Source organism: Pantherophis guttatus, chromosome 17 (genome assembly GCF_059756535.1).
Source record: "Pantherophis guttatus breed Tessera chromosome 17, ASM5975653v1, whole genome shotgun sequence".
NCBI classification, from domain to species: domain Eukaryota; kingdom Metazoa; phylum Chordata; class Lepidosauria; order Squamata; family Colubridae; genus Pantherophis; species Pantherophis guttatus.
Genome location: NC_142079.1, coordinates 1412020 through 1426902, shown reverse-complemented (window position 1 = coordinate 1426902; position 14883 = coordinate 1412020). Strand labels below are relative to the sequence as shown.

Here is a 14883-nt window from a genome sequence, read left to right as displayed (position 1 = left end):
AAAATATTCTCTCGTTTCCAAAATACTAACCCAACAGCTAATCATATTTACAACGGTGACGATCGCTCATGGATGAAGAGAACCACAACTGCGCAGCACCTACAAGGATTCTCTGGGACCTCTGCTGACCCGCTAGATCTCCAAGGATCTCTTCCTAAGCAAGATCCCAAGGAAGACAGTGTGGAGATCCCATGGAGAGCTCCGTGTGAGAAGCTGGAGATATCAGAGGACTTTGGGGATCTTGTTGGGGTTGAAGCTCGTTGCATTAAGCCAAAACATCAACAAATCAACACACAACTCCAAAGCAGCAACTCGACAACTTACCAACACTCTGTCTCCCATTTTGAGTTCTCTTTCGCCTTTCTTCAAGGACCCGGCTTCTGAAAGGTTCGAAATGGATTCGCTGGTGGTTTTAGAGAGGTTGCTCGCGTGAGAAACGGGCGTCTCCTTGGTGGCCAGAGGAGACATCTTCTGGGGTATGCCGGTGGGCGGCAGATGGGCTGCTGCTGAAGGAGAAGACACGAGGCTGGCCGCTGAGGTGGACGTGGGCGATGAGGCCCGAGAGGCATTAGATGCCTGGGTCCCGTTGGCTTCATCCTTGGAAACGGCCTTCCGGGCGAGCTTAGAAGGTCTGGTGAAGATGCCCCTCAAGGGCTCACACTGGAAGTATCTCACTCCGGCCACGGAGCCATCGTTCTTGCCAATAGCTTCATCCAACACGATTCCTGCCCACTGACCCGGAGCAAACTGGGTTTCTCCCAAGAATTGGATGAAGCCGGGTTTATTCCCATTGACCCAAATACGCTCCCCGATTCGGAAGTCGTCCACAAACTCATCTGAACCTTCTGTGGCGGGAGGCTTCTCCGCGGGCGGGGTCTTTTCCGGAGAGGCTGAAACGGAAGGAGGAGAGTGTCACAGATAGGTAGCCATTTTAACGAGAGCTGTCCTCCCACTTACGACTGTACTGCCCATGGCAAACCACAGCTTCCCTTAATGATCGCTGCAAAGCGGTTTATAAAATCAAGTCGGTCATGTGACTGACCCGCTTTACGACCATGGTTATCGTTGTAACTCGAGGATTCCCTGTACAAAACTTTTCTTAAAGACTTCTGAGGGAAGCTCCCTTGGCATGTCCTCCACAAAGTTAGCCAGATTCGCTTAAACTCGTTAGCGTTACTAACATTAACGGCTGCAGTGATTCGCTTAAGAACTGTGACAAACAAGATCGTAAAATGGGGTGAAACTCCCTGAACAAATGTTTCGCTCAGCGACCAAAATCCAGGGCTCAATTATAGGTGTAAATCGAGGACTAGCTGCCTCACACATTAACTAACTTCCTTCTTTTTGCTCTCTCCAGTTTTATCTGCTGCGATTCTCAATCCCCCAGAGCTATTTGAACCACGAAGCCTGCGACAGAAACCCGAGATGACGCGGAGGAGGTCTGTCCCGGCTTCTACCGTCCCCAAGATGATCGTCTTACGGCCTTACCTGTAGCCGCAGGTGCGGCTGTTTTGGCCAGCACGCTTCCCGGTTTGCTGATCTTGCTGGGGGCTTTCAACCCGCTCGGTTTCAACATACTCATGGTTGGCCGGTCTGAAAGCAATCACTATCTTTTCCCAAACATATGGATCGCTCTCTGGCTTGCCTCCGGGTTCAACCTGTCAATCAAGAGCACCGAGAGGAGAGAGACGTTAGTTAACCTCTGAACTGCTCCGAACCGAATTGCAAAGAAATTCTGCTCACCATCCCGGCCTCCTAAGCAAAGGGTGGGGGGGGGGAAAGCATTTTTACAGCCAATGGCACCTGCCAGAAACCCATTCCTATTTTAAAACAAATCTACACTAGTCACTTCTTTTTCTATCTTTTCCTTTTAATTAAAGAGAATAGGAGGTTGTTGTTTTTATAAGTAAGAGTCTGCTATTTAAAAGGCTGCTTTCGGTAAGCAACCTCACTCACCCCAGAAGCTATTTACTTCTTGGTAAAGATATTAAGTGTGCCAACATTTATTTTTATTGATTTAAAAATGTTTAAATAATTGCCTCTCTTTCAACCACCTCTGGGCATCTCCCAATCAAAAATCCAACCCCCCCCATCCCATATAAAATCACTTAAGACTGTAAAACGCAACTAATAAACACATGAAAAAAATAAAATAAAACCTGCAGTTCAAAGGTGCGTCTACTTTTCTCTCTATACCTTGGGGAAAGAAGCCTCACGGAAGTCTAAAAAGAGTGAGGGTCTGCCAAGCTTAAGGGGACAGAGTGTTCCATGGTGCTGGGACATCCCTGAGATTTATTTAACGATTTAGCCTACCCCATGAAATACACAAGATAGCCGGCAGCAAGGACGTATGAAGAGAACACACGGCGAGAGCATACTTGAGGAAGATAACGCGGTCCATTTTGCAAGAGATAAGAAATTGGAGAAGTTATTTTATTTTATTTTTATTTATTTTATTTTATTTCGAATTTATACACCGCACCTTCTCCCGAGGGACTCAGGGCAGTGTACAGCCAGCTAAAAACATACAATACAAACATTATTGTTTGTATTGTATTGTAAATATTATATATATTAAGTTACATTTTAAAATACGTCGGTTCAAAAAAAAAAAAAAAGTTAAAGGTCCTAAAAGAAAGCAGGCAAGCAAGAGAACAAGGAAGCCAGTAACCCTTCCTCCCTTCCCTTCTCCACACCACCACCAGCAAAATCCAAGTTTAGCCACCCGGCGTAAGGTTGTGCATGTACAAAAAAACCCTCTCAGGATGGCCGAGCAGAGAGCATCGCAATCCCTTGGCAACTCACAACTTTGCACCCACCTCGGTGCGGGCCGGGCTAGAATTCCAGGCTGAAGATCACGAGATGGCTTAGCATATTGTACAGTCCCCGCACGGTGCCCCAGTCTGGATCCTTGGAGATAAATTGAGGTTTTCTTCCTCTTCTTTGGTTGCTAGGAAGAGAGGAGGGAAAAAAAAAACACAGAATAACTTGGATTGTTTGGAGGCCCTGTGCAGGCTTCTCGAAGAGAAGATGTCCGATGTGTTGGGGTTTTATTTATTTTCTTTCTTGCAAGAACTCCTCGCAGCAGCGAGAAAGGGAGGGATTATTTTCAACCCAGACCACAACAGCAGCAACAATAACATCTGATCGAGGAGCTTCAAGTAACTGGATTATTTGCACGGGAGCCAAGAGGTATTTGGAAAAACAGGCAGGGCCTGGGAAGGAGCGAACATGGGCGGGTGACGCACTGGAAAAAAAAGCAATGAAAATCGCTTACTTACAAGCGGGGCTGGTTCCAAAAGGAAGAGAAGGAGGTTTGAGTAGAAGGAAAGAAAACCTTTGCTTGGTCAGCCCTGTTCTTCAACCTTGACTTAGGTTAGTGGAAGGCAGCCTGTTGACGACAGGAAGAATCCGACGTCTGGCACGCCCTTGTTTTAGATAGAAACTTGGCAACTTTGTGGACTTCAATTCCCAGAATCCCTCAATTCTGGGAGTTGAAGTCCACAAGTCTTAAAAGTTGTCAGGTTTGGAGACCTCTGGGTTAAGACAATGCCAGAAGAAGTCCATTACTGGAAGGTTCATGAAGGCAGGACCTTCCCCATGAAGACAGAGAAGCTCCAGGTGCCTTCTCCTCTTCTTGTGTGATGTGGATCCTAGCTACACCCTTCTGTGGTTAACATCTGTTCCCCATCATGTCCTCATTTGCTGGCAAGTCCAACGTTCATGGTCAACATCTACAGAGCTCAGGCTGGAGAAGGCTGGGTACTTATTCTGTCTCTCCATTTGGTTATTTGCTGAGGTCCACAGTTCATTATCAACTCAACCCAATCTCCCTGCCGTATTCCACGGTCTCTTTCTCTGTTGGTCCGTTAGCTCTGTGGCCTTCCCTATTTAATTTGATTTATGTCCCACCATTCAAGGCCCTCGGCTGTCTTAAATGATTGTCCTTGCAGCTTCCTCTTTCTGTAATGTCCTCCCCATCTGTTAGGGAGCGATACTTCTCATTTATTTCAGCTCAGGTATATCCTTCCTTCCTTCTTCCTATATACAAACATCCCTGCCTTGTCCGAAATTTGGGAGAGCGTCCTGGGAGCAATTTTGAAACCAGGCCTCCAAAGATCTGGCCAGGTAATCCAGAAGCTTGTGGGCCTGGTCCATGAAGCAGGTCAACCATCCAACATTCAGAAGCAAGGAAAGAACAAAGAACTGTGCAACCACGGACTCATTACAAGGGGGGTTCAGCATCTTTTGGGGGTGAGTGGGTGAGGTTGACCTCTGACCTCTACATCCAACTGAAAAGCGACCGTCTCCAGATTCTGAGCCCAAGATTATGTTTTGTGGAACCCGTGTGTCAACCAATACAGGTAGTCCTCGACTTACAACCACAGTTGAGCCCCAAACTTCTGTCGCTAAGTGAAACATCTGTTGATTTTGCCCCGTTTTACGACCTTTCTTGACACAGTTGCTAAGTGAATCACTGCAGCTGTTAAATTAAGTCAGATTGTGAATCCGGCTTTCCCCATTGATTTTGCTTGTCAGAAGGTCACAAGTGTGACTCTGCGACTGTCATAAAGACGAGTCAGTAGCCAAATGTCTGAATTTCGAACGTGTGAGCACGGGGAGACGCTACAACAGTTGTGAAAAGTGTGAAAACTGGTCCTAAGTCACTTTTTTTCAGTGCCGTTTTAATGGTGAACGGTCACTAAACAAACTGTTGTAAGTCGAGGACTTGCAGATGTCCCAGAATCTCCTCTCAAAGCCTAAGTAAAGATCAGATCGCTCTGAACATTACCTGCCTCAACCATGAAGAAGTTCTCCCAGCATTGATACGTAGGGCAGCGTTAACGTCTAAGAAGACCTCTAGGAAATTGGGAGTCTTGAATGGTTCAGGAGGGCTTTGATGGGTGCAACCTAGAATTCCCTTAGCTGGCGCTCTTTAATTAATAACACCACAATGCAGAGTTCAGCCTGATTCTCTCCCCCTTCTTCCCTTTTGTATTATGACGTCACTGGCTCTGACATCATCCACCAAGCATTCAGGAATGCCCACCACGTCCCTCGGAATGCCACCACAGAAAGACGGGCACTTGCCACCCAACAGTGCTCGCTTTGTTAACCGCATCCCTCGGAAGAATGGAAGGTTCCTGATGGATGCTTGTCCTCCCTACCGTCAAAGGAGAACAGAAACAGACTTAGTTCCTCTGATTATTACCAGGAATGGCAAAGTGAGAGGAGGGAAACAGAAACACGAGTAACGAGGGAAATATTTCAATTAAACTACAAGTATTCTAAGCTCAGCTTTAGTAGACAGCGCCAACTTCGTCCAAGAAGTTGAGTTTGGAGATGTGTCTTGAAGCAAAGAAGAAAGGGGTGGTCTTGGGGGATTGAGGTGTAAGGCAAGGAAAGAGAAGAGACATTAACCCTAACTTTAACTGGAGACCCTCAGAAGTGTTGTGTTGGGAAACTGCCTGCTAGGTTGCAAGGAGGAGTCAAGCAAGGGCTGAGCTTAGCATCGCTGAGTAGACACAAATGACATGGATCTCACACAAGATCATGAAGCCTTCTCTGGTTGTTCCCAGGGGAAGACAAGCAGATTCTTGTAATTTAGATAAATAAAGTTACTAACTTTTGTTATTCATCAGTAGCTCTGGCTGTTTGCACCTGACATGCCGAGACCACCATTTATAACTAGGAATTTTCTCTGGAAGCCCATCCCTCAGGGAATTCAGAGACCTTCACACAAGGGAAGTATATACCTGAAGACCATTGAGGATGGGAATACCACAAAGAACTGGATCGGAAGAGGTGGGTCCATTTTGCTTGACTGCTAAAGAATTGGTTAATTAATCGAGATTGATTAAGAAGTTGTTATTTCATGTCGCCCCATTTATATTCTTTAAATCACGGGGTGGGTCTCCAAACTTGGTGTTCTGCCCCAGCTACGGACCCCAAAGAATGCAGCACACACAAAGTCCGTACAAATCTTAGTTTACTAAATTAAATCAGTCTTTTTTCAAATAAAGGCTGTTAATTAACTTTCTTAACAGCCTACAAGAATCCAAAGAATAAATAATCGTAATCTTACTATGGTTGGCAGAAAGCCCAGAAGCAATTTGCAGGAAACTGATAAGAGAACTAAGATCAGGACACGAAGGAGAGTGAACGAAGTTGTTCCCTGCAAATTGCCTCAGTTGTCGTCCTTCCTTAAATAGGCTAAGGGAGTGGCCAATTAGCCCCAAGCCTTACTCTCGAGGAGACCTCCTCCTGAGGAACCACTCCTGCCTTTTGGCAGCTCTGCGCGCCCGTGCATCGAGAAGAGGCTCCTCCTCTTCTTCCTCTTTACTTATGGGAGCTTCTGGAGGTTCTGAAGGCCCTGGCTGAATCCCCGCCTCTGGCACCACATCTTCTCCAGCCTCCTCACTGTCTGACTCGAGCGCCGGCTGCACAGGCTGCTGGCGCAGCATCACACCAGCCTCCTCGCTGTCCGAATCAGCTACTAGCTGCACAGGCCACTGACAGGCCACAACACATGGGCACTTTTACGACTTGTGGACTTCAACTCCCAGAATTCTGGGAGTTGAAGTCCACAAGTCTTAAAGTGCCCAAGTTTGGAGACCCCCGCTTTAAATAACCATTTTAATTTTTTGCTTTAGCAAATCAGCTCCGAAATGGATTCTAACTGTTGCTACAGCGACAGGTTAATGGCAAGAATCCTTTTTCCGGCAAAGCTTAAGTCTTTAGCTAGTTGTTTTCTTTTGTTTTGAAGGAGGGGGGGGGAAGAAAGCAAATTTCTATATGCACTTCCGAGCATAAAAATAACAGCAACAAAAAACTCACTCCAAGCATCTGGACTGACTTGACTTCTCTAAGGCTATATCTCACCCAGCTTGCTATTAATAGAAAAATACAGCTTGTTTTTACACAACTCTTGTTCTCCTGCAGCCTTTTTAAAAATAGACAAGCAGGAGTTTGACGGGACCATCCGAGACAATCCGCTGGAATATTTCGATAAACAGGTTTTCAAACCTGGTCCAGAGATACCAGACAATAAATCAGGGTTTGAGAACGGCTTCTCGCGTAATAATAAAACAATGTGCTAATTTTGGGCGTGAATGCAGACGCTATTTCAAAAGAGTAACTGACGAATTGGGGGGAAAAATATCCCACTTTTAATTAACAGAGAAAACAGGATAACAGATTGAAGTCTAGGGAACGAAGGTGTGAGGTGCTAACACTTTGAATCAATTTGTCTAGATCTATTTAATGTTTATCAGTGATGGCATGGTTTTTTCACATCCTCAAATACTTTATCTTAATACTTGGTTATACCCGCAAAGCAGCACAGATATTCCTCGTCTTAACGACCACAACCGAGCCTAAAATTTCCGCTGCGGAGACATTTATTAAGTGAATTTTGCCCTGTTTTACGACTTTTTTTGCCACCGTTGTTAAGTTAATAACATGGTTAGCACAACAAAGAATGTTCTTTCTGCGCCAACTCAGGAAGCTCAAACTGCCCCAGGAGCTGCTGATCCAGTTCTACAGAGGAATGATGGAGTCTGTCATCTGCACCTCCATAACTGTCTGGTTTGGCTCTGCAACCCAACAAGACAGACACGGACTTCAGAGGATAATTAGAACGGCAGAGAAAACCATGGCTACCAACCTGCCTTCCATGGAGGACCTGTATCCTGCACGAGTCAAAAAGAGGGCTGGGAAAATGTCTACAGACCCCTCGCATCCTGGACATAAACTCTTTCAACTCCTACCCTCAAAACGACGCTATAGAGCACTGCACACCAGAACAACTAGACACAAGAAGAGTTTTTTCCCAAACACCATCACTCTGCTAAACAAATAATTCCCTCAACACTGTCAAACTATTTACTAAGTCTGCACTACTATTAAATCTTCTCATCGTTCCTATCACCCATCTTCTCCTACTTATGACTGTATGACTGTAACCTTGTTGCTGGTATCCTTACGACTTATATTGACTGTTTCGGAAGCTGCCATGGTTGTGTGAAAAATGGCAATAAGTCATTCCCCGCCCTGCCCCCCTCCCCCAGGGCTGTTGTAACTTTGAACCGTTCACTAAGTGAACTGTCGTAAGTTGACAACTGCTGTGATTTGCAATCTTCCATCCGCTGCTTGTCCTGCCTTCAGGTGCTTTGGAAAATACCCCGTTTTCCCCAAAATAAGACATCCCTTGCTAATAAGCTCAATTGGGCTTTTGAGCACACGGCAATAAGGCCAAGCGCTTATTTCAGGGTTCAAAATAAAAATATAAGACAGGGTCTTATTTTCGGGGAAACATGGTAGTTTGATTCCCCTCTTCTTTGGGGCAGCCCTGTAGATATTGGAAACCTGTTCCTTCTTTTCACTAGACTTGACAAAAGTGAAGGAAGGGGAAAAAAAATGTCCTGAGCCAGAAATTCATCTACCTGCCTTCTAGTCCTCCTTGTGTTCTGCTCTGAATGGGATGAACGGATGAGGAGGAGAAGTTGCTATTTCAGAGGCGAGTCAAGAATGGGAATTTGCAGCTCTTTCCTTTCTGTTTTCCAAAAAAAATAGGTTGCACCAAGCCCAGGCATTGTGTCGGAATACCAAAAAGATCCCGTCCAAGGCCCAGCCCATTTAAAAAAACAAAAAACCAGTTAAACCGATCGCAATTCCAAAGGTCAGGAATGCCAGAGGTGACACCCAAGGCCTGCTTTTCCTCTGCCAATTTCCAGAACTGCAACTGAACGAAGGAGGAGATCAAACTTTTGAGTAGCAGCTTAGAAGGATCCGTCTCCAAAGCCTCTGTGAATTTTATCATTTTTGTTTTCACCTGCATTTCAAGCAGAGTCCGGGAAAAGAAAAGCTGGAGAGAAGCTTGAAAAACAGGTGGGGTGGGTGGGAATGAGATTTCCCTTCTGCCAGTCCCAAGCAAGGAAGAAACAGGTCAGGAGACACAACAGTGCAGGGGTCTCCAACCTTGGCAACTTTAAGACTTGTGGACGTCAACTCCCAGAATTCCTCAGCCAGCAAAGCTGGCTGAGGAATTCTGGGAGTTGCTGTCCACAAGTCTTAAAGTTGCCAAGGTTGGAGACCCCTGCAATAGTGGATACACCCTACACTCTTTAAAAAAAAAAAACCCCAAAAAGCATGCAAATGAATACCTCTGAAGTTCATATGGAAGGAAGTGGGAGATGTGGGTTTTTTTAAAGCACCTTCTAAGGAGTTAAGAATCTTCTTTAAAAATCCTTCCTAAATGCAAAAACAAGGTGGAACCGATTAGCGCCCCTCCCAGGTATCTGATGCCTGCAGGGATTTTGGCAAAGAACGTGGGAGTCCTACAGCTTCCTATGGAGACATCCGAGGTACAAGGAACATCTAATCAAGTTCACTTGCCATCTTTACAAGTAGTCCCTTGACTTACAACAGTACGTTTAGTGACCGTTCGAAGTTAAACGGCACTGGAAAAAAAGCAACTTACAACCGTTTTTCACCCTTATACAACCTTTGCAACTTCCCCCATGGTCATGTGATCAAAACTCAAGACACTGGGCAACTGACTCGCATTTATGACAGCTGCAATGTCCCGGGGTCACATCAAATCCCCTTTTTGCGACCTTCTGACAAAGCCAACTCCGTGGAGAAGCCGGATTCTCTTAACAAACATCTTACTAATTTAACGACTGCTGTTGATTCACTTAACACCTGTGGCAAGAAAGGTCGTAAAATGGGGACGAGGCTCTCTTAACAAATGTCTCACTTAGCAATGGAAATGTTGGGCTCGATTGCGGTCATAAGTTGAGGAGCTACCTGTATTATAAGAACGTCTTGGCTAGGATCCCAAAGCAAGAGATTGTAATGAAAACGATGTACCATTGCAAGTATGCCCATCTTTAGACAGGTCTATCTATCTCTGACCTACAACTATTTGTTTAACAAATGTCTGAAGCTACAACAACACAGAAAAAAAGTGACTTATGACCAGTCCTCAGACTTACAACCATCACAGCATTCTGACGGTCAAAATCTAGGCGTTTGGCAATCGGCATATATTTATGATTCAGTTACCAACCCGCAGTGTTTCGCTTAAGCACCGTGGCAAAATCAGGCGAAACTCACTGAACAGCTGCCTTCAGTAGCGATGGAAATTCTGGGGCCCTCACGGTCGTAAGTCGAGGACTACCTGCGTTAGGGAATCACGACAACTCTACCTGTGCTGATAATGTTTTGCTGCAAAAGAGGCAACGCAATAAAAGCATGAATCACGGGGCAGAAATACCTTCGCTGCCACCACCTCCAGTTGTGTTTCATAATGGCAATGTCGTGAGTTACAAAACCTGTATTTTGATTTCATCGACGCTAATGAAGACGGGCGTGGAGTTGCCTCTGCATCGGGAGCTCAAAACTGGCTTCACTCCGCAGAATGCAATCTGGCAACTCCACTTATTTAGGAAACTCATCCCACTAAGATAGGAATATCGCAAGCGTGAAAGTGTAAGATGTTTCCTAAGTAGACAAAGTGGGGGAAAATGAGAATATTTCTGGTAATTCTTTGTCATCCAAAATGGTTGAGGTTAAATGCAAAACCTTAAAACAGTTCAACTACAAGGTTAATTGCAGCTTTCCAAACACTTAATTTTATTTAGACTGTTTCTTACTTAACTTCCCTTAGGAAAATTAAATTTCTCATGCCTTTCCCTCTTTTGCAGAGCTAAAGATATCGCCCCCACCCCCTCCCAAAATTACAAAGGCCAGATAAAGCCCAAACATTTTTTTGAATTCTGGCACAACACTGATAATGGGTACCTCCATTTCAAAGTGCAAGAGGAAACGAACGTGTTCCTTTTATAGCATCTCACACAAACATATTCTAGATCTATGAGGTTAAAGGATGATATAATACAAGACAGGAATTGCTTTGCCCGTTTTTATTTACTGCAAAATCAATTTCTCTGCTGATATTCCTTAAAATGTCACTATTTTTGGATTCTTATCTCAAGAGCCTAAATATTATTCACGAGGCTATCCTACAGCTTTTGGTCGTATTTACCTCCCGCACAAAATGCACGTTATGCTTTAGAAGACACAAAATCCACCTTGCTGAACACGAAAAAGAAAGCTATCCTTTCCTAATATTTTACTAATGCGGAAAGTCCGAAGGAGCTGGAGAAAACACAACAACGCAACAAACCAGCTTCCGCTGAACACGAACAGAAGGCTTTCATCCGGCATTGCAAAATATCAGTGTGAAAACCGTACGCCTGTCTGTCTCCCAGAGTGACAGAATAAAGTGAAGTCACAAGAAAAAGTCCCTGAAACACAACACAAAAACGCAGTTTTCGCATTTAAGCAACCGGCAAATCAAGGCATGCAATTCGGTATCCTTTACCTGGGGTGCCCCTGCTCCAAATTCTGGCCGTTCTGGACAAGGACGTCCCAAATAAACCTTTTAAACCCCCGTGGCAGGAAGGAAGTCAGCTTCTCGCCTGCCGCCTTCAGCCAATGAGGCTTCCAACCCCCCCCCCACTGATGTCATGCGAGAACTCACACCAGTTGATTGCGGCATCTCCCCCCCCCTTCAGATGGCGCTCCCGCTGACCCCCAGGAGCTGGCCAGGCCAAGGCCCGGGGGGGAGGGGGGAACCTGGGGGCCGCTGGCACAGCAGTGGGGGGCTTTTCTCTATGGTTTCTCCTTCCTTCTTTCCCTCCCTTATTTTTTCTTTCTTTCTTCCCTTCTTCTCTTCTTTCACTCCATTTTTTCTTCCTTTCTTCCCTTCTTCCTCCTCTTCCTTCACTCCCTTATTTTTACTTCCTTTCTTTCCTTCCTTCCTTCTCTTCCTTCCCTCATTTTTTCTTCCTTTCTTCTCTTATTCCTTCCTTCCTCCTTTTCCTTCACTCCTTTTTCCTTCCTTCCCTCTTATTTTTTCCTCCTTTCTTCCCTCTTATCCTTTCTTCCTCTTCCTCCCTTTCTTTCGTTCCCTCCCCCCCTTATTTTTCCTTTCTACCCTTTCCTTCTCTTCTTTTCTCTTCCCTTTCTTTTCTTTTCTTTTCTTTTCCTTGCAGCACAGATGTCATCCTATGTGGCAGCAGATCAGATGACCGAGCACAATCTTCCCACAAATCAAGGGGGTAAATCAAAGAATGTGGGGACCCCCGGTTTTTCTTTTGCCCTACACCCCAATGGGACCCCTTGAGGGAAGGAAGGACACCCTTGGACTCTGCCTGCACCTCCCTGATTTGCAGCCCTCTGGCTTCTCCACCAGCAATGCCCCCCACCCTGCATTTGCCTTCTGGATGCCCCTAATTTAGCCCGGGGGTCCCAAAAGGCCTGGCTTCCCAGAGGAGTGGACTTCAACTCCCAGAATTCCCAGTCAGCCGTGGGGATTCTGGGAGTTGAAGTCCACCCCTCTTCAACTTGCCAAAGTTGAGAAAGCCTGGATTAATCTAGTGACCCCTTTTCGGACAACCGGTTGATCTCAGAAGGGACCACCAGACGCCCCCCTTTTAATGGTATTTCCCCACTGAAAAGATTCACAGGGCCCCCATTTGGGGGGGGAGCAGAATTCAGGGCAACTCACAAGCCCCCCAAAAGAGACAAAGTCAAAATCCTCACATCCATAAGCTCCCCTCACCCTCTTTGCACACGCCAGGTGTGTGTGTGTGTGTGGGGGGGACAAATCTTCACAGACACCCCAAAACGAAACCCTTCCTAAGACCAGAGCTTGTCTTTCTCACCCACACCCCCATCTGGGATTGGGGGGACGGGGGGGGGCAAATTAGGAAAAAGAAAAATACCTTCTCTGCCTGCAGCTTTTTCCCCCCAATTCCCTTCAGTAAACGTGTCTCCCCCCCCTCCCCAAATTAACCATAAGGGAACAATTGCCAGCAAGCCCTGGGCTTCCTCAGCCCCCCCCCCTTCTATCCACTGCAGGCCTGGTCTCCCCCCATTGTCCTGGCTGCCCTCCCCCCACATTCTGGGGCCCAGCAGCCCCTCTCCAAGGAAGGGACCCCAAAAGGGAAGACCCCACCCCCGTCTCCAGCCCCTTTTCAAAGGAGGCCGGGCTCCAGGTGTCTCCCACAGCCCCCAACCCAGCCCTCCCCCTCAGAAACAAAGCGGGGGGGAGGGGGCTGCAGGGCCCAGGACTTGGGGAGGGGGCGCCGCCCGCCTGCCTCCGAAAGGCCCCGCGCGCCCCCCGCCCGAGGACCCCACAAAGGCGCCCCCCGCCCCTCCTCCCGGGCGCCGCCAGCGGCCAAGACCCCCGACTCGCCCCCTGCAAGCCCCTCACCCGCCTGCCTACCTGCCCTGCTTCCTCCGCCGCCGCCGCTTCTCCTCTTCCTCCGGCCAGGCGAGGCGAGGCGAGGCGAGGCGCGTCGGCGCTGCTGGCGGCTCCCTCCCGGCGGCAGGGGCGGGCAGGGGCGGCCGCCAGGCGGGGACTGCGGAAGGGCGGGCGGAGGGAGGGAAGGAGGCTGCCCGCCGCCCCTGCTTCCCTCCTCCTCCTCCTCCTCCCTTTTCTTTCTTTCCTTTTTCTTTTCCTTCCTTCCTTTCCTCTTTTTTCCTTTCCTTTTCCTTCCTTCCTTCCCTTTTTCTTTCTTTCTTTCCTTTTCTTTCTTTCCTTTTCCTTTTCCTTCCCTCCTTTTCTTTCTTTCCTTTTCCTTCCTTCCTTTCCTTTTTCTTTTTCTTTCCTTTTCCTTCCTTCCTTCTTTCTTTCCTTTTTCTTTTCCTTCCTTCCCTTTTCCTCTTTCTTTCCTTTTCCTTCCCTCCTTTTCTTTCTTTCCTTTTCCTTTCTTCCTTCCTTGCCTTCAAGAGAAGTTGTGGGAGCTTCCTCCCTGGAAGCTTTCAAGGAGAGACTGGGCTGCCACCTGTCAGAAACGCCTGATGGGGGTTTTAATTTTCAACTTGTTAGTCTTAATTGCACTTCTGTTAAATTATGAGATTTGGATTTAATTTTTTTTTTTTACTTTTTCATTAGATGTTTTTTTACTGCTGTGAGCCGCCCTGAGTCCGGCTGGAGACAAGGCGGCATATCTCATTAAATAAATAAATAAATAAATAAATGGTGTAGGGTCTCCTGCTTTGGGGGGGCGGAGGTTGGACTAGATGACCTACAAGGTCCCTTCCAACTGTTCTTTCTTTCCCTTTCCTTTTTTTTCCTTTCCTTCCTCTTCTTCCTTCCCTTCCTCCTCCTCTCCTTTCTTCCTCTCCCATTAAGTCTCCTTCCCTCCTGGAGAGGCCTGGTTTTCCCAGGTTCCCCCACCCCCAATCTCCAATCTGGGCAGGAGCCATTGCTGGCTGGGGGATTCTGGGAGTTGGAAGTCCACAAGTCTTAAAAGTTGCCAAGCTTGGAGAGCCCTGGACTAAGTAGAGACTCACATTGTACAAATTTGATGAAAAGGAGGAGAGAGAGCTCTCAATAAAGGTAGAAAACAAAACAAAAGAACAACCCACAAAGAGAGGTGTGAACAGCCAGGGCCCTCTCCTGTCCAGGCAAGCCAGTCGGAGGCTGGGCGAGTTTGAACGAAGCTCAAACCCATCCACTCCATTAAAAACTCTGTTCATTAAAGCCAGACGCCCCTTTGCTTTAACTCCACCCTACCAGCCTTGAACGTTTAATTAAAACCACACGTTGGAATCCGCAAGAGAATATTTGGCGTGGCTTTGTACATCAAGACATTCATCGCTGGAAAGTGAGGTGGTGGAGTTTTTTTTTTTTTTTCAAACCACGGGGCCTGTTTTGGATGATCAGGTCTTCAAGGACAGGAGATCATTCGTAGGTATCCTACGGGGTCATTGGGTATCAGGAGCAGGGTCACGCAAGGTTAGAGAGGGGTGGGGAAAAGAATAATTATACACACCTTTTTCTGGACCTAAACACCTTTGGGGGAA

The 14883-nt window shown here is 46.8% G+C and overlaps 1 protein-coding gene and 1 long non-coding RNA gene across 22 annotated transcripts in view; one reads left to right on the top strand and one right to left on the bottom strand.

Annotated features, from left to right (window-relative positions):
* CLIP1 (CAP-Gly domain containing linker protein 1) overlaps positions 1–13449 on the bottom strand; it is a 57495-nt gene extending 44046 nt beyond the window's left edge. For 6 of the 21 annotated variants that reach the window (XM_087880332.1, XM_087880336.1, XM_087880333.1 and 3 more), the window contains exons 1-4: positions 13298–13435; positions 2820–2950; positions 1489–1658; positions 325–890 (exon numbers count right to left, since the gene is read on the bottom strand). In XM_087880332.1, the coding sequence (XP_087736458.1) occupies positions 325–890; positions 1489–1582 (660 nt within the window). In that variant the 5' untranslated portion in view covers positions 1583–1658; positions 2820–2950; positions 13298–13435. Of the gene's footprint in view, positions 1–324; positions 891–1488; positions 1659–2805; positions 2951–3277; positions 3430–4792; positions 5022–11389; positions 11444–13297 lie in introns of those variants that run through there. The other 15 variants (XM_087880328.1, XM_087880330.1, XM_087880341.1 and 12 more) reach the window with 8 other exon arrangements.
* On the top strand, positions 3052–5851 carry LOC148111645 (uncharacterized). The gene is made up of 2 exons (XR_015730284.1): positions 3052–3192; positions 5643–5851. It is a non-coding gene; the product is annotated as an uncharacterized LOC148111645 (long non-coding RNA).
* Positions 13450–14883: the final 1434 nt, after the last annotated feature.